The sequence below is a fragment of the Diceros bicornis genome, chromosome 32 (assembly GCF_020826845.1).
Source record: "Diceros bicornis minor isolate mBicDic1 chromosome 32, mDicBic1.mat.cur, whole genome shotgun sequence".
Lineage (NCBI taxonomy): Eukaryota > Metazoa > Chordata > Mammalia > Perissodactyla > Rhinocerotidae > Diceros > Diceros bicornis.
In genome coordinates, this window is record NC_080771.1 from 20,208,091 (window position 1) to 20,227,052 (window position 18,962).

Below are 18,962 nucleotides of genomic sequence, written 5' to 3' on the forward strand. Positions count from 1 at the left end.
GAGATTATATTTCTTGGGATCATATTGGGGGAAGTCTTTTGAAGCCTAGGCTGAAGGTAGGTTCCTCCAGGCAGGATTTGTGTTTGCTTCTGCCAGATGCCTGGAAGCACCATTAGCCTGGGACCAATATAAACTAAATTCTCAGCCTGCAGTTTTTTAGAGCACCCAGGGACTGTGAATTCAGGCTGCAAATCCACATAGAGACCAGCTTGTGGTTACAAATTCTCAGCACAGAGATTGTCCGCCTCTTCCACTCATTGCCAAGGTTTTAAAAAGGCAATTTACTTTGCAGTCTCCACCAGGAGGTGTTCACCCTTGGGGTCCCAATCTTTATTTGTGTGTGTATGTGAGCATCTCCCATTAGATATCCTACTTTGAATGGGATATGGGTTTTATCACCTGGCCCCTGTGCTCACAGGACCATGAAAAACAAAGCTCATTTGCCTCATTTAGCAAATGACTTCCAGGTGAAAGCTGGCTTTCAGTTTTCCACCCACCACTCTTAGTTATCAGTTTTGCTTCATTTTTGGCTTCTGTTATTCCTTACCAATTTTCCAGCTCATCAAGGCATTTTAAAAGATTTTTTAAATATTTTCTCTAGCGTTAAAGTTGTTTAGCCACACTGGCAGGAACAGAAGTGCATTTGTGAGTTCCTTAGAGGAAAGCCATAGATATCTCCCAAATCTCCACTAACCTGGGAGATCTGGCTCTGCCTCAACCTCTTCCAACCTCCTCAGCTCCTTGTCATACCCAGTTAATTCCACAGCCTCATACTGTTGTGAGCTGCGCCCCTTCCTCCCCACCAGGAGCTAAGCCCAATTGTTTTCCAGTGCGTCCACTTACAAACAAGGAAAATTCAGGCGGCTCTCCTTACACTCAGCTGTTTTCTAATTCTCCTTTTCCTTGCTCAGGGAGGCATTAGGGGTAGTTTATGAAGCCTCCCCTTCTCCTGGGTGCTCTCAGTGTTTGAGGACTTTTCTTTCTCACATTCATCTTAGGGGTGGGGGAGGGGGAGGGTAAACATTGCATTCCCCACTAGGTGGAAGGCTTGCTATTCTGGGGAATTCTTCCTTTTCTTTCCCATCCTAGTCTCCTTATAGAGCCTGGGAAAGAGGAGTGGCATTGAGGCAATGGTTAAAAGTAGCAGGACAAATTCAGCACCCAGTCCCCCACTTTGTAAAACCCGAGGGCGTCTAGCCCCAGATGTTTTGTCTCTCTTTGGAATGCAGAAGAATTTGATTTTCAGCTCTGAGACCTGGTTACCAATTCTGGGACAACAGGAAAAGTTTCTCTTATCCCTTCATAGTAATAATAAGTGACTCCATTGCTGCTGCTAATCCAATGACTCTCATCACACTCAAAGTAAAATCCACACTTCTTATCATGGCGTCCAAAACCTTGCTCCATCAAACCACCCCAGCCTACCTGTCTCACCTCGACTCTGCTCACTCTGCTACAGCTACATTAGGCATTTGTTTCTAAAACACATCAAGCTTGTTTCCACATCAGGGCTTTTACATCCTCAGTTCCTTCAGCATGGAATTCTTTTCTGCTTTGTGTTCCTGCAGCTGCCTCCTGAAGTTGCAGCTACTAAGTCACTGCCTCAGAGAGACCTCTTCAGATCACTCTAATTCATATTTCTGAATTACGCTTTCTGCTAATTCCAGAGCATTATATTCATGTGCAGTAACAAAGCATTAATTTTTTTTAACATCCATCCCCTTGATAAAGCAATGTAACATAAGGAACATTTTGTTGCAATCATTTTCTACAATGTGAATATGTGATACTCTAATGTTAAGAAATCAAGTCTAAGTCAAGGAAATTTAGACTGATTATTTGTGCTATATAAAACATGATTATATAAATCTAATACAGTAGTTGTATCCGGCTTTCATTATCTTTGTGTTTAAATTTTCCATCATTCATAGCTTGTCCCAAGCATAAAATCCCAAGCAATGGGATACCAAGGAATGAAATAACATGGTAGTAGCACCATCTGCTTCTGCACACTGTACAGGAGGCCACAGATTTATCTGAAGTTTCTTTTTTCTCTCCTATAGTATCATTAAATATCTCATCAAGTATCTTAGTCGTAGTAGGTGTGGTCTGGGGAGTCAGAGAGTCCAAACCTTTGGTAGTGACCTGTGGGTGAAGATGGTATACAAGAGGAAACAGAAATAGCATCTTGTGATGAAGATGAAACGTTGCCCCACTCCTTTCACTATCTTATTACTGTACCTGAAGTCAGTACCTGAAATTATCTTATTGATATGTTTACATTTTTATTGTCGACCTCGGCCACAGGAGTGCAGGCTCACTCCGCGAAAGCACGGTCTTTCCTGTCAGATCTAACGCTTTCCGCCCCAGCAACATGCCCCTGGCACAGACGACGCACTCAGTCACTATCATTGGAATAAGTGAACGCACGAATACTCGAACTCGCTCGGCCATCACTGCCCTCCCCAGCCCGGCGCCCTGAGGGAAGCGCGACGTCTTCCCAGGCTGCCTCTGCGGGAACCACGCGCGGGGGCCTCTGGGAAGTGTAGTCCGCGCGCGCGCCGCGGCCCCAAGGGTTGCGGGAGCGAGGCTCCGCGTGCGCAGGCGCTTCCGGCTGTGTCCCGTCGCTGCGGCCATTGTCCTGCCCCGGTGCGGCTAAAGCCGCTTTGGGCCGTGCCTCCGCATCTCAGAATTGGAGAGGACTGAGCTTGCAGCGGGGGCGGGAGAAGCTGGCCGGAGCCCTGGGTGGGCCCGAGGTCGCGACAGCCGGAGCCCTCAGGAGGCGGTGATTCCGAGTGCGCGGGTCGGGGTGGCACCTCCCACGGGTTTGGCGTGCGTCCGCGGGGCCGCGCCCACCATTCTGCGGGTGGGACTGGGCGTGGCCAGAGGAGGGTGTTCAGGACGCGGAGAGCCTTTAATTTGGGGGAGGGGGAGCGGCAGGCCCAGGCGGGGCTCGCGCACCTCCCCACCCGTCTCCACGGGAGAAGTGGCTAAGGGGTGGGACGGGGTGGGGTCGGCGGTTGCAGCCCTAAGAGTGGGGCCTCCTTTCTCTCCATAGCCCCTGTCTGCGAGCCGAGCCCCGGTGAGGCAGGAATGGCCCCGAGGCCTCCGACAGCCGCGTCCCAGGTGAGCAGCGTGTTCCTGACTACCCCGGCGCGTCCCATCCAGTGAGGCCGGCGGGGCGTGTTTGGAGTAGTCATTGTTCTCCGCCTGAGCGACTCTTTCCTGGCTCGGTGGTCCCCGCGGAGCCTCCTAGCCTTGGGAAACCCAAGGTGTCCAGAGCTGGAGGGAGCGCGTTTCTCAAACCGAGGGCCGCACTGTGGGGAGGAGGGGCTAGGGCGGTGTGGTCTTGTGGGAGGAGTTGAAGGTGGATGTGTTGGGAAGTGTCAACATTCAGAATGCTGAGTGCCAAGCCAATTCCTTGAACTCTTTAAAGGGATGGATAGGGTGGGGTGACAGGATAGAAAACTGTAGAGGAGGAAGTGACTGTCAGTGAGTGAAGGAGAGAGGAGCCCCAGCTTCTGACTCAGGGTGTCAGACTCAGGGGGCTATAGGAAGATCTTCAGGGGCAGAAGAAGCCTCCTCAGGATTTGCCTAGGAAGAGGCAGGAGATGAGCTTTCTTGGGCAAAGAGGAAGAAAAACCAGAGAGGTCTTGGCCCGTAGTTTTTCATGTTCTTTTCTGCTTTAACAAAGGTATAATGGTGCACACCCCCAGAAGTCCAGCCCTCAGCTTAATTAATGTGAAGCTGATTTGTGAACTCATTTTTTCTTGTGAGGGAGGAGGCATTTTCTAGAAGCATCACGACCGTGAGGTTATCCATTGATTTACGTAGAGTATATCCGTGAAAATAGAACAAGATTTAGGTGGTATTTTAATCCACACTCTCTTGAGAATTAAGGAGAAATCACAGATTTTACATAGGTTTGTGAAACAATCAAGATCAATTCAGATAAAAATACCCACTAGTAATGTTCTTTAAAAGCAGTTTACAGTAAATTAAATACAGTATAATGCCTTTATATTTTTTGCTTCTCGTTGTATGTTTTTGTTTTACAGGAGTGAGCCTTAAGGAATAAGACAAGTAACGATACTAGAACCAGACACTTATTTGATTTGAGGAGAGCCACAGCAAATCACTGTCATCAGCACCTTTCCATACAAAGTGTTTCCTCAATAGGCTTGAGAATTAGGATAATTTCACACACTTACACCTCATGGGGGTGATGGTCCTTTCTGCAGGGGTTGCCTTTTTAATGGTGAAAGTGGATTTTTGTTCTGAGCAGTGAATTTTAGGGACTGCTCTAACCTTCATTTTAAAGCTATGTTCCCCAAGCACTCTCATTGAGTTCTGTTTTCATGGAATGGCCTGAGGGTCCATTTGGGTTACCAACTCAGGCTGCAGATGATGACCAGGGACAAAGGACAGAACAGAACACTGGCCCTACAACAAGGGCTTTTTAGGCAGAAATTTCCCTGTGTCAGTGGTTCCCTTTCTCTGAGCATGGCCCTCGGGGAATGCAAAAGATGAGTAACTGTGTCATGTGACTACTTATCTAGGAAGTTAATTTGGTGAGGGAAGACAGCCTCAGGCAGGAGAGAGGTGGTGTCAAGTGTTGCAAAGGTCCAGAGGCTGCTATGAGTGCAGAGGGGAGAGAAAGTTCTGCGTGTGGGGAAGAGTCAGTGGAGATGTTGTCTTTGAATAGGAGCAGAGTCTAAGCAGGTGTCAGGGGAAGAGGGAGAATCTCCCTCTGTCTTTTCCCTTAAGGTTCTTCTGGCTGGCCAAATAATCAACAAGACAGGTTAGCAGGAGAAAATAATACCGAGTTTAATAACATGTATACATGGGAGAAAGCAGGGACACTGCATTTTTTAACACAATAGCAGAAATTCTCGTCTTGAATACCATTTTCAGCCAATGACAAAGGAGGATTTTGGGGGTGGGGGGAGTCAGTTACAGGAGATTACCACTAAAGCACAGTAAACAAGAGTAAGGTTTATTATGCAGCCCAAGGCCTCACCTTCCACATTGATATGTCACTGAAAATGAGCTCATCCCCCTCTCTTTTCCAAACAGAGAGGGAGATACCTTTACAAATGGAGATTTCCCTTATAAATGTAAATGATTGTCTGGCAGCTCTTCGCAGGGTCATCCAGAGAATGTGGCCAGAGAGACAGAACTTCTGATAAGAGGGGCTTGTTGGTGCCTTTCCTATTGTAACATTTACCCTACGTTATCTTTACAGCCATCATGATAGATCTATTCCAGGAAGGAGCTACCATGTCAAATTCTTTAGGCAGTTAGTGGGGGAGGTCAAATGTCCTCAGAGAAAACAACCAAGGTAAAGAGATAGATTTCAGGGTGGCCAAATCTTGATCTCCTAAACAGGTGAAAACGAAGGGCGTGGGGGTAGAGCTGATTGACTGTGGGTCAGGGGATTTGGGAGGCAAGAGTACAAGGGGTATATTCATGAAACTCTTGTCCTATGTGATAGTGGATGTGAGCTGTGGGCAATAGTTAGATGAGAATAGAAAGTTTTTTCTTTTTCACCTTGGTAACCCATTCATTCAGCAGGTAGTCTTTGAATCCCTATGATGTGTTAAAAAACTTCTTTAGGTGGTTGGGATACATTAATGAACAAAATTTATAAAGGTCTGTTCTTTCATGGAGCTTACATCTTAGAAGGAGAAGACAGAAAAATTCAGGAAGTAAGTAAATTATATGGTATCCTAGAAGGTGACAGTACCTCAGAAAAAAAGATAAAAAGTAGACGGGCCGGCCATGGGCCAGCCCCATGGCTTAGTGGATAAGTCCGCATGCTCCACTACTGGCAGCCTGGGTTCGGATCCCGGGCGAGCACTGACGCACCGCTTCTCTGGCCATGCTGAGGCTGCGTCCCACATACAGCAACTAGAAGGATGTGCAACTATGACATACAACTATCTGCTGGGGCTTTGGGGAAAAAAAAGGAGGAGGATTGGCAATAGATGTTAGCTCGGAGGCGGTCTTCCTCAGCAAAAAGGAGGATTAGCATGGATGTTAGTTCAGGGCTGATCTTCCTCGCAAAAAAAAAAAAAAGGTACAGAAAGAAAAGGGGGATTGAGTAGGGAAGGGGGAGGCTTGCAGTACGGGTGCAGTTTTACATAGGGTGATCAGGGCAGGCATTATCCTTGTTGAGATGGTGATATCTGAGCAGACTTGAAGGAGGTAAGGGAGTTAATGATGCACAGGTCTGGGGAAGAGTGCTCTGGGTTGAGGGAACAGCAGGATGTATGTCTGGTGTGTTCAAGGAGCAGCAAGGAAGTTAACGTACCTTGAACCGATGTTTTTGAGTAGGGAACGAGTATGATTCCTTCTTAGCTTTAAAGATTGCTGCGAATGATGAAGTGTAGGAGCAAGAGTGTGAAAGTTGGCACTCCTTTGGAGAGGCGTTTTGATGAGTGGGACCTTCCCCCTGGGCTTGGCTAACAAATACCTGAAGTGGTTTCAAGTGGGAGGGGAATGAGAGAAGAGACGGTTGAGGGGAATACCCTGAAAATCATTAGGATCTGTAGGATTGATAGTAGCTATATCTATGTAAACACTATGCATCCTCATTCACCTTTTCTTTATTATACATACTACATTTTTAGTTAGGAATAAAAAAAGGTATTTGTCGTTGTTAAAGTTGAAGCCACTAGAACAGTAAGAAATGAGAAAAGTTTTATAAGAAAAAAGCTGCATATGGAGACCAGCTTTCTTGGTGTTCTACCTTAAAGGGGAGAAAATGCAGAGGGACCAGGGCCTGATCTCTGTTGACTCCAGATTCCAAGAACTTTATGGTTAGATCATCAGGATGAAGAGACCCAGCAAAAGCTGGCTAAAGTCACCCAAACTCAGACAAAATGCTCTTGGGCCACAGGGAAGCCAAGCCGCTTGCTGAACCAGGTCAGGATGTTTGAGGTCAAGGATGTTCCAGCTCCCTCTTTCTGGTCCCCTTTCTCAACCTCTTCCTGAGCTGACTGGAGCTGGTCTTTAAGCCTCAGGTCAAACACTCCTTCTCTTGGGGAAGGTCAGGTGCCCTTCCTGGGCATTCCCAAAGCACCTCTGCACACCTGTCGTAGTACTGCTCTTGTGTCATATGGAGTGGTGTGTTTACCCATCCGTCTCTGTCCTGGGCCACTTGACTCCTTTCATCCCTTGCTCCAAAGTACACACACATGGTAAGTGGGTGTCATAGGAGCAAACATTTGTAACCACTTAACCCCAAGTAGCAATTTTACACTTTCTGCTCCTAACATAGCAAAAATTATGTTTTTCCAGTTATAGTGATGCTTATTTTCTGGTAAAACAATTGCATGAAACAATGTGACTTTCACTGAATAGTTTTAAGAAATTTTGTCTTTAAGATGATGTTAGAATGTCAAAACCTGTTCCTCTAAGACCTATTTTAAAAATGATTCTTTTCCTGACTTTTCTATGTCTTGTTCTACTTTTATTTTATTAAAATAGCTCATTAAAGTATGTGAGCATATATATATAATAGAGTTTTTAATAGAAAAAGTCACTCATGATACCTCTTCTTTAGTGTCTCTGTTTGTTTTGATGAGTTTTCTTCTTTTTTCCCTGTGCATGTTTTTTTGTAAACATTTTCAATGATAACATTTTAAATTTCATATAATTTTTATGAGGATTTTTCTTTTTTAAAATCGCTTTTAAAATACTGTATTATATTGCTTTGCATGAACATACCCAAATTTATTTAACCACTTATCATAGGACATTTAGGTTGTTTCTAAAATTTTTACTATTGCAGATAATACTTGGATAAAATCCCATTGGTTACAGTAGATAATTTTTTGACAATACAGTTTAAGAAAATTGTTTACATCTGTATTCTTAAGTGAACTCTAGCCCTCAGTGAGAATAGAGATCTTTGACAGGTTTTACTGTCATGCTTATCTTTAATTTGTAGAAACATTCAAATTGCTTTTCATCTTTTTCTGTCTTTTGGAAGAATTTACCAATAAAGCATTTAGATCGAAGATTTTTATAGAGAGGATGATTTGGAGACAGTTTTCCTCCTCAGTTATTAAGGTTTCTACTTTTGTGTGTGTGTATGTGTGAGGAAGAAGAGCCCTGAGCTAACACCCACTGCCAATCCTCCTCTTTTTTGCTGAGAAAGACTGGCCCTGGGCTAACATCCGTACCCATCTTCCTCTACTTTATATGGGGCACCACCACAGCGTGGCTTAACAAGTGGTGCGTCAGTGTGCGCCTGGTATCTGAACCTGCGAACCCTCAGGCCGCCAAAGTGGAGCGCGCGCACTTAACCGCTACGCCACCAGGCTGGCCCTAAGGTTTCTGCTTTCTTTTAATCAACATTGGTGATTTAGAATTTAAAAATTATCCACTTCACTAAGATTTTTCATGTTTCTCAACACACTGCTGGGTATTTTACTGTTTATCCCCTTATATTTAAATTGATTTCTTTTTTCACTAGATTTGTCAGAGGTTTTTCTGTTTTGCCAGTATTTAAGAGGAACTAGCTTTTAGATTTGACTATTAATGCCATCATTTTTCTGTTTGCCCCTGCTGCTTTTTATAATCCAAGAATTAAATTCAATAATCTATAGTTTTTTTATCCTCAAAATAACTCCTCATTTTCTTTCAGTAAGAATTACCCAGACTCTGTAATTCATTCACCCAGCAGACATTTTTGGAGTGCCTGCTTTGTGCCAGGTGGCACCCACTGTGACCCTCTGTGAACCAGGGTCATGCTTCAGAACCAGTCAAGGAAAGGTACCTGCTTCCTGTGGGGTGGCAGTAAGGCTTCAGTGAGGAAATGTGAGAGGGTGCATGTAAATGACCAAGGTCAGTGCCTGGCCTGCGGTCAGTGTTCAATGAATGTTAGCTGTTGCTCTTTTATAATGAATCACCTGAGGAGCTTTTAAAAGTTGTTTGGTAAGGCCCTCCATGCATGGGCAATTTTTCTAAATTGCCCACATGATTCTGGACAATTCCGATATGCTTGGTTTTGGAGATACTGAAATGAAAAAGAGTTTGAGAAATTGTTGAGGGAGAAAGATGTGGATAAACAGCTGCAGTTCTGAAATGGAGATGTGGACCAAATGCTAAAGGGGGAGCGGGAAGATGAGGGATCTGGAAAAGCTTCAGAAGGGAAGGGACTATTGAACTGGTTCTAGAAGGATGACTAGGAATTTCTCCTGTAGAGCTGAGGGAAGAAAGTATATGATGGTCAGAATAGGATGTACAAAGGCAAGGAGACAGGAAAGAGAATGATGTAATCAGAGCAAAGAATCCATGTGGTAGAAGCGGGGAGTGTATGGCAGGAAGCAAAGTTTGAGGTAGAGGTGATTCAGTAGCCTGGAGAGAATGGCCTGAGCTGGAGGTCTAGAACAATCTAGAACAGTGCAGTCCAAAACAAATATAAACTACATGTGTAATTTTAAATTTTCTAGTAGCCACAATGTAGAAAGAAAGAGGTGAAATAAATTTTAGTAATACCTATTATTTAACCCAGTATAGCCAAAATATTATCATTTCTACATGAACCAATATTTTTAAATTATTAATGAAGTATTTTACATTTCTTTGGTACTAAGTCGTTAAGATCCAGTATGTATTTTACACTTATTGCAAATCCCAATTTGGACTAGCCACATGGTGGCTAGTGGCTACCATATTAGTGAAGATCTAGAATGTTATTGTCTGGCTTAATGGCATTGTTGGCAAGGAAAGATTTGAGCTGGATTTGAAAGATGAAGGGGAGGGACTGAATATAGGAGACATTTTTGAGGCTCTTGGTGATTCCAGGGCATAAAGGAAAAATGAAGAGTCAAGGCTGAGGTCCGGTTGGGATATTGTAGATGGTGATGCCGTTGGCCTAAATAGGGCATCTGTGTATGTGTGTAAGGGCTAACAGTAATAATGTTTCTTCTCTCTCTACTCAGTTGTTAGGTATGCTATTAATTTTCAACTTATCAAACTATTATTGGTCTGATGACAGAGAGCACTGGATTCTTGAGTGAAAACACCATACTATATCCCAGTGAATTTAATATGTTCTAATTTGGCGAGCTAACGTGATCTTAGAGGGGCTAGTTTTTATAAATTAGATCATTTCTACTCATTAGATGCCATTCTCTAGTTTTCAGCTTTGCAAAGTTTGAAAGTTATAAAGTTTTTGAGTTACAGTTTAAGTGGGTTTCTCCTCCAGAGTTGGTATGTGTAGAGTTGGAGGAGTGGAGGAGTATCTCTCTATATTTGCACATGTTGTCCTTTCTGGAAGTGCCCTTTCCTCCTTCTGCTCTTGAAACTCTTATTTCTTCAGTTCAGGGAACCAACGTTATAGATGAGAAAACTGAATCTCCAGGAGATCTGTGATTTACCCGAGGATATTACACACTTATTAGTTGTGGAGTTTTTTAGAGGCCCATGAAATTGAGTCTTCTCAGCTTAATATGTACTGTTTCCAGTTCTTTGCTTTGTGCTCCACCGTTTGGCCAAGGCCCTTTTTGTGTCAGCATGAGGAAGGGGAACATTTGATACTTATTAATTTTTAGAAGGAGTTGATGATGAGATCCACTTATATCTGGAAGAAGGGTGAGCAATGTCTACATGACATTACTGGGTCATTTTATTACAGTCCGAGGAATGACCTGCAGCATTGGGAATTCCCTCAAGTTGATCTGACACAGAGTGGCTAACGTACGCCAAGGATCTCAAAGTGCATTTTACCTATTTAATCTTGCAAACTCCTGACCGTCTTTTATGTACCAAAATGGTTCTGGCTTCTGGATATTGAAAGGTGCCTGAGACAAGGTCTTGACCCTCTAGGAGCACAGTGAACAGTAGGTAACAGGCACCATAACATACATAGCAACTAATGAGCTGTGCTGGAGAGAGGCCCAGGGAGAGGAGCCGTGGGGGGGATGAGAGGACACTTAGCCCAGACCTAGAGCCCCCAAGGAGAGAACTTGAATGAGTCTTGGTGAGAGAATAAGTGTTAGCTAGGCAGAGGAGGGAAAACTGAGCATTTTGAAGCGGCACTTGCAGAGGCAAAAGAGATCACTTGGTTTCAAGGAGCTGTAACTCTTCTGCACACTGAATTATGGGGTACGAGGGGAGGAGAAACCAGAGCTGAGGCTGTGGAAGTAAGGTAGGGACTAAGTTATGAAGTGCCATGAAGCTCACATTAAGGAATCTAATTTTTAATCCCAAGAAAAGTATTTATTAAATATTTGTGGAGCACTCACTATGTGCCAGTCCTGTTCCAGGCAATGGAGATTCAACCATGAGGAAAATAGATAATATTCCTGCTCTCCTGGAATTTACGTTCTGCTGTGGAATACAGACTGTGAACAAATGAAAATATGATATGTCAGGTGGTAAGCACTATGAAAAAGGAAAAAAACAGAGTGACAGTGCAGGGTGAGGGTGCTATTTTATGTAGGATGGTCAGGGAAGGTTGCTGTGATGAGGTGGCATTGAAACAACTGAAGGAAGTGAGTGGGGAGCCACATGTTTATCTACAGGAAGAGGCTTCCAAGGCAAGGAACAGTCAAAACAAAGATTGCAAGGCAGAAGCATATATAGCGTATGGAATCCTAAGGAAGGCAGCGTGAGTGAAGGGGAGAGAGCAGTAGGTCAGGGATGAGGTTCAAGATGAAATCAGGGAGATAGTGGGGGGCCAGATTGTGAAGAGCTGTGCAGGCCACTGTAAAGACTTTGGCTTTTTACTTGGGATGAATTGGGATGCCATTGGAGGCTTTAAGCAAAGGAGTGACTTGATCTGACAGGTTTTAACAGAATCACTCCAGTTGTTACATGGAAAACAGACTTGAGAGGGGAACATGAGTGGAAAAGGAGAGACAAGTTAGGAGATTGTAGCAGTGGTCCAGGTAAGAGATGGTGGTGGCATGGACTAGGGTGAGGGTGGTAGGAGCAGGGAAAAGTGGGAAGAAATTAAAGGTTTGTAAGCATGATCAAATTTGTGTTTTAGAGAAGTGACTCTGATAGTGTGTAGGAGAAAGAGTTGGTGAGACCAGGAGTAGAAGCACAGAGGCCAGTTGTTGCCCTGCCAGGGCAAAAAATGATGAGTAGCTTGGACTAGACATTTGTTTACTGGTCAGTGCATTGTTTACCGTTAGGGCGGCCTATTTGGGGAAAGGCAGGAGACCATGTGTTAATATGGGGAACCAGTTAAGCAAGGGAATCCAGGTTGGTTGCTATCTCTTACTAAACCAAAGAGGCTATATATTTAGAGAGCAGTAGGCAAGAGGGAGAAGGTATTTACTTCTCATAACCTAACTTAAAATTGGTCTGCCTTGGTCCAAACCCTTCTTTCCTGCTGGCCGTGCACTTCCCAAGTCCAGCCTCCCTTCTCAAGCTTCTTAATTCTTGGATTAGATTCCCACTTTTTCTTCTCCCATCCAATTGGTACTTACCTCATAAGGCCCGATGCATAGCCTACCTTGAAGCTTCTCTCTGTCTCGCAGTATTCCCTGCCCTGAATGCCTGTAGCATAACCTCACTTTACTGTGTATTATCTCATATCGTGCTCAAATAAATAACACGTTTTAAAATAAACCTAAACCTATTCAAGGACTGCAGTGTTTTTTGTTTGTTTGTTTTTTGTGAGGAAGATCAGCCCTGAGCTAACATCCGATGCGAATCCTCTTTTTGCTGAGGAAGATTGACCCTGGGCTAACACCCGTGCCCATCTTCCTCTACTTTATATGGGACGCTGCCACAGCATGGCTTGACAAGCGGTGCGTCGGTGCATGCCCGGGATCCAAACCTGCGAACCCCGGGCCGCCGAAGCAGAGCGCACACACTTAACCACTGCACCACTGGGCTGGCCCTAGAACTGCGGTGTTTTGTTTTGTTTTTTGTGAGGAAGATCAGCCCTGAGGTAACATCCGATGCCAATCCTCTTTTTTTGCTGAGGAGGATTGGCCCTGAGCTAACGTCCGTGCCTATCTTCCTCTACTTTATATGGCACGCCGCCTGTGGCTTGACAAGCAGCGTGTCGGTGCATGCCCGGGATCCAAACCCGCGAACCCTGGGCCGCCACAGCAGAGCGCGAACACTTAACCGCTTGTGCCACCAGGCCGGCCCCAGGACTGCAGTGTTTTTGATTTGCCTTTTTATTCTGCCACAGTGCATATGGTAAAGCCGGGCACCTAGTAAATATCTAGTGTCATCTTACCTGGTGCAGTCAGATTTGTGCCTTGAGTCGGAAAAATCTGCCACATTTCAACCCTTTCCTGTGGGACACAGCCGCGGTGTTGAGCAGGAATATGATACAGAGGAGCCATTGTTGTGTGTGGATACAGTCATGCACCTCACTCAGGAGGAGATGGGGCCAACTCCTGTCTTCTCTAAAATTCAGATCTCAGCCATCTCCTTAAGGCTCAACTCAGTCAGGAAACAGATGTTGAGGGTGGTCAGGCGCATGCTGGATACTGGTGTTTTAGAGTTTAAAAAACAAAGGTATATTCCCTGCCCTGTTAATGCTCACCATCTAACTAGGAAATAAGCATTAAATAGATTATTATGTCTGTTTGCATACTTATGGGTGTGGTAAGTAACTTAAAGCACCTAATAGGGGATTGACCCTCCAATGGGGAATCAGAACACTTCACTGAGGATCTGTTAAGCAACAGCTGAAGTGTGAAATGGAATTAGCAAGGGAAAGATTGGTAGGACGGTAGGGAGAAAATGATACTATCCAGTCAACTGAGAGAAGTTCAGCTATAGCTAAGCACACGGGGAGAAGGGCAGGGAATAAGGCAGAAACCTCCATGTGACCTTCCCTCACTGCTCCAGCAAATTCACGGCTCTGCTTTCCATGTCTTTTCGTATTGATTGTCTTTATTATACACTTCTTGAGGTATAAATCTAACCAAAGGAGATATTTCAAGTAGTACATGGTGACAAGTGTCTCATGGCTTAACAAGGCCTACTGAGGCAAACATCGGAACTGACAATTGAGAGCCATGGGGTTCCTCAGCCAGCCTGGTTTCTGTGGGCTGGTGAGGAAGAAGTGATGGGAATGGGGTATGAAGCATGAAAAGACCTTTGACCTAGCAATTCCAATTCTAGCTAGCTAACCTACAGAAATTCTAGCATATTTGCACAAAGAATATGTATTGCAAAATGTTTGTAATAGCAAAATGTTGGAAATAATCCAAATGTCTGTTAACAGGAACTGGTCCATTTATTCATTCACCAAGTATTTTTTAAGTGCCTCTGTGTGTTGGGCATCCTTCTAGGCACTGGGCATATAACTGTGATAACATAGATCAAGTCCCTGTTCTCTTGGAGCTTACAGTGAGGGAGATGGAGAAGCTAACAAGTAACCAGTCTCAGATAAAGTACGAGTGCCCTTTTATCTGAATCTGTTTGGTTCCTGAGTTCAGGCAGAGATTTGGACAGTGAGATACCTGTGCTAGGAGAAAAATTAAACATGGTAATGTGATAGAGAGTAAATTAGAGGGAAGTGCTAAGACAACTTTTCTGAGGAGGCAGTGCTAGAGATGAGACTTAAATGACTACTAACTAGTTGTCAACCATGTGGAGATCCTAGGGGGAGAGGGAGTACCAAGCATAAAGCCCTGGGGTGGGAACAGGCTTGATGTGTTCAGGGATCGGTAAGGTCAGCATGGCTAGAGCCCAGTGAGTGATGCAGGAGTCTGAATCTTATTCTTAGTACAATGGGGTGCTGTCGGTTTTAGGTAATGGGTATGTTCTGATACAACTATACTGTGGAGTGCTATGAAGGAGTTAAAAGGGATAAGGTGAAATTAAATATACTGCTATGGGAGGATCTCCAAGATACATAGTTAAATGTAAAAAGCAACTGTAGGGGCCGGCCCAAGTGGCGCAAGTGGTTAAGTGTGCGCACTCCACTGCAGCAGCCTGGAGTTCGCCGGTTCAGATCCCGGGCGCGCACCGATGCACCGCTTGGCAAGCCATGCTGTGGCTGCGTCCTGTATGAAGCGGAGGAAGATGGTCACAGATGTTAGCCCAGGGCCAGTCTTCCTCAGCAAAAAAAGAGGAGGATTGGCAGATGTTAGCACAGGGCTGATCTTCCTCACAAAAGAAATAAAAAGCAATTGTAGAACAATATGTATGGTATTTCACAAAACAAGACTGTGTGTGTGTGTGTGTGTGTGTGTGAGAGAGAGAGAGAGAGAGAGAGAAACATGGAAAAGGAACAAGGAACTTTTAAGTGGATACACCAAATTGTTAAAGTGATTATTTCTAGGGAGTATAGTGGGATTGGTGGTGGGGGTGAAGGAGGGCCGTCACTTTTTACTCCTCATTGTATTTGGATTTTGTAACAAAGGAAGTGCACAGACAGTGAGGAATTGGTGATTGTGTAAAAAGGCTTGGCTTTTAAGGGAAACAAGAAGAAAACTAAGTAGGGATATAGGATTGCAAGACACATTGCCCCGCATGACTTTCCCACCTGCCACATTGGATTCTTTATAAAATTATATGAACAGCTAGTACATTTAGCCCAACATTGCCCCCTCAGGATATCAAAATATGTGATCACCACTTCTGATTGACCCTACAGTATGTTCCCAGTATTGCCATGGGAACATTTGTGGGGTTGATCCCTACTTGAGCAGGAATGTGATCCTACAGGAATCAGTGACCTTCAAGGATGTGGCTGTGGACTTCACCCAGGAAGAATGGCACCACGTGGACCCTGCTCAGAGGCGCTTGTACAGGGATGTGATGCTGGAGAACTATAGCCACCTGGTTTTTCTTGGTAAGGACCACCTCTCAGTGTCTTACGTATTGGCGCGTCTTTCCTTTCTCAGTTGCTATGGTTGTGGGGCTCATAGCTTGGGTGACTGTGAGCAGGGTGTTTAGAGTCAGAGCTTGTTCATCTTTTTGGGCCCAGCTTTACAGATTTCTGAGCCTGCTCTTTAGGTAAAACGTCTGTCTTTTGCAGAATTGGAAGTAGGCCATTTGATTGCATGTCTCTTCAAGTTGTACCTTTATTTTCCTTCAGAGTTCCTGAGGATCAAGGACTAGTACTGACTTGTAGGAGGGTTCTTTGTCCACTTGCACAAACAACCAAATTGTATATTTACCCATGAGCAGGATATCAAGTTTCCAAGCCAGAGGTGATCTTCAAATTGGAGCAAGGAGAAGAGCCGTGGATAACAGAGGGAGAAATCCAAAGACCTTTCTGTCCAGGTAACTGAGTGAGAGTCAAGCATATAATAATCAGTGCGGACAGTGGCACAGCTAAGGGAGGGGGAAGCACCTTTGAATTGCTGCCTTGGGAGCTCCTAGACCTGCAGAAGAGGCTGAGCCATCTCCCCGTCTCCCTTCTCCAGTAGGGTGCTCCTGCTGCTGGTAGGTCTTAGAAGGAAAGGTACCCCTTTTTCCTTTCCAAAAGTAGCCCTTTGTCCTATACTCAGAATACTATCTCTCCCTATGCTATAACCCTACTTGCTGGATTATTTTCTCTTCTGGTGTTCTCAGTCTCCCTTCATTATTTAGAGAACACTTTTCTCACTCATTCAGACATTAACTGAACTTCTGTGTCTCCTCCTTGCTTTGTCTTGCTACTTTCACTGTCAGTGGCCCCAGACTTGTAGGAAATACCCACAGCCTTGATTCTCTCTCTCTCCATAACTTGCCTTCAGACTTCTTTCCCAACTACATTCCTGTAACACCTGTCTGGGGAGCAATACCATCTTCTGTCCTGCCTTCATGCCGATTTGATTCATTGCTTCCCTCCACGGTTCCTGGAATATCATCCTCTCCTGGTCTCCTGGCTTGCTAAGTGCTTCTTGGCTTTAGTTCTTTGACTTTTCTTGCTTTTTCCCTTAAGCGAATCTGCTTTAAGGAGTCTTCCCTGCAGGTTCCTTCCCTTTCTTTCTATAATACCTCCCTAAAAGGGTGCCTGCCTCGTGGTGGTTGCAGCTCTTTATTCTACGCGGTAGACTCAGAAATTGTCCTTACTTGTAGCCTGGTCACTTTTTTTCCTTCTCACAGAACCCCTCCACTTGGGAGTCCCACTCAGTTCTTATCTAAAGACATAAAATCTAAATTAATCATCTTTCATCCCCAGCCAGCACATTTTGCTACCTTGCCCATTATCTGTTTCTCCCCTTGCCCATTAGAAACCACTGGATTTCTAATCCTTCAGGCCAGGGCCGGTCCCGTGGCTTAGCGGTTAAGTGCTCGCGCTCCGCTGCTGGCGGCCCGGGTTTGGATCCCGGGCGCGCACCAACACGCTGCTTCTCCGGCCATGCCGAGGTCGCATCCCACATACAGCAACTAGAAAGATGTGCAGCTATGACATACAACTGTCCACTGGGACTTTGGGGGAAAAAATAAATAAATAAATAAAATCTCTAATCCCTCAGGCCAGATACCACCGTCAGTTTCGTCTTTCTCTTTCAACTTCAGTTATTTTACTCCTTTGAGAAGTATCTTAGATTTTCCTGCCTTTTAACTCCCATCGGTGACATCCTAAACCAGTCCCCAGGCATATATTACTATAATTCCCAGTTGAAATTGCTATTGCATCTTTTCTTTTTATACTCCATATTGGATTTTTTTAATCATAGCTTTATTGAGAGATAATTCACATACCATAAAATTTACCCTTTTTAAGTGTACAATTCAGTGGTTTTTCAGATATATAGAGTTGTGCAACCATCGCTATTGTCTAATTACAGAACATGTTCAACACCCCAAAAAGAAATCTCATACCCATTAGCTGTCACTTTCCATTCCTCATTACCCCCAGCTCCTGGCAACCATTAATCTGCTTTTTATCTCTCTGGATTTGCCTATTCTGGATATTTTCTACAAGTGGAATCATATAATATATAGCCCTTTGTGACTGGCTTCTTTCACTTGGCATAATGTTTTCAAGGTTCATTCATGTTGTAGCATATATGACTTCATTCCTTTGTATTGCTAAGTAATGTTCCATGGTATGGATATACTACATTTTGTTCATCTATTTATCACTTGTTGGACCATATAGTTTTTTTTTTTTTTTTTTTTTTTTTTTGTGAGGAGATCAGCCCTGAGCTAACATCCGCCAATCCTCCTCCTTTTTTGCTGAGGAAGACGGCCCTGGGCTAACATCGGTGCCCATCTTCCTCCACTCTACATGGGACGCCGCCACAGCATGGCCCACCAAGCAGTGCGTCGGTGCGCGCCCGGGATCCGAACCAGCGAACCCCGGGCCGCCGCAGCGGAGTGCGCGCACTTAACCGCTTGCGCCACCGGGCCAGCCCCTGGACCATATAGATTTTAATGCTTTATTTTCGTAAACCACCCACCTCTGACAAAACTTTGCTGTTACTCCCTGTACCTCATTATAGGAAACGGAAACTCCCTTGATTTAAAGATTTCCATCATACCTTCCAGTATTATCTTTCTATTCCTACTAACACAAGGTGCACTTAAGTTGAACTTCTTTTAAATGTTTTCTGTAAGTAGCATACGCTTTCCCTCATTAGATAATATTTTCTGCCGATCCAAAGCTATCTATCCTTTAAGTTCAAGGTCTGTCTAATCCATGAAACCTAATATATGCTAATATATTTATTTCTACCTTCCCTGATCACAGATAGCATTTATATCATCTCTACCACACAAATTCAGATTTAATAATATACCGTCTGATGGTTTTGCTTTTTTTTTTTAGTTGTCAAAAGATTGAGTCTTGTTTCTATTCTTAGATTTCAAGATCCTAGAGAGTTTATTGTATTTCTATATATTCTATCTGTGTTGCAGAGCATATAGAAGGCAGTCAGAAATTACTTGATTGATTGTTATGGAATCTGGCCGGGGGGAGAACTTTCTCATTCATTCATTTCAACAACATTTCTTGAATGTCCCACTGAGAAGTATTCTAAAAGAAATACAAAGCATTCTCTGTCCTTGGGAATTTAGAATTGAATCTTGTT

General features: G+C 44.2%; 1 protein-coding gene across 8 annotated transcripts in view; it reads left to right on the plus strand.

Moving 5' to 3' along the window:
- Window positions 1–2,541: 2,541 nt before the first annotated feature.
- The window catches only part of ZFP90 (ZFP90 zinc finger protein), a 43,331-nt gene continuing 26,910 nt past the window's right edge, over window positions 2,542–18,962 (plus strand). For 2 of the 8 annotated variants that reach the window (XR_009216428.1, XM_058528122.1), the window contains exons 1-4: window positions 2,554–2,795; window positions 3,059–3,126; window positions 15,661–15,787; window positions 16,126–16,221. Coding sequence is in view for 7 of the 8 variants with exons in the window: in XM_058528122.1 (XP_058384105.1) it covers window positions 3,094–3,126; window positions 15,661–15,787; window positions 16,126–16,221 (256 nt within the window). In the remaining variant the exon portion in view is untranslated. Of the gene's footprint in view, window positions 2,796–2,821; window positions 3,127–15,660; window positions 15,788–16,125; window positions 16,222–17,156; window positions 18,020–18,962 lie in introns of those variants that run through there. The other 6 variants (XM_058528119.1, XM_058528120.1, XM_058528121.1 and 3 more) reach the window with 6 other exon arrangements.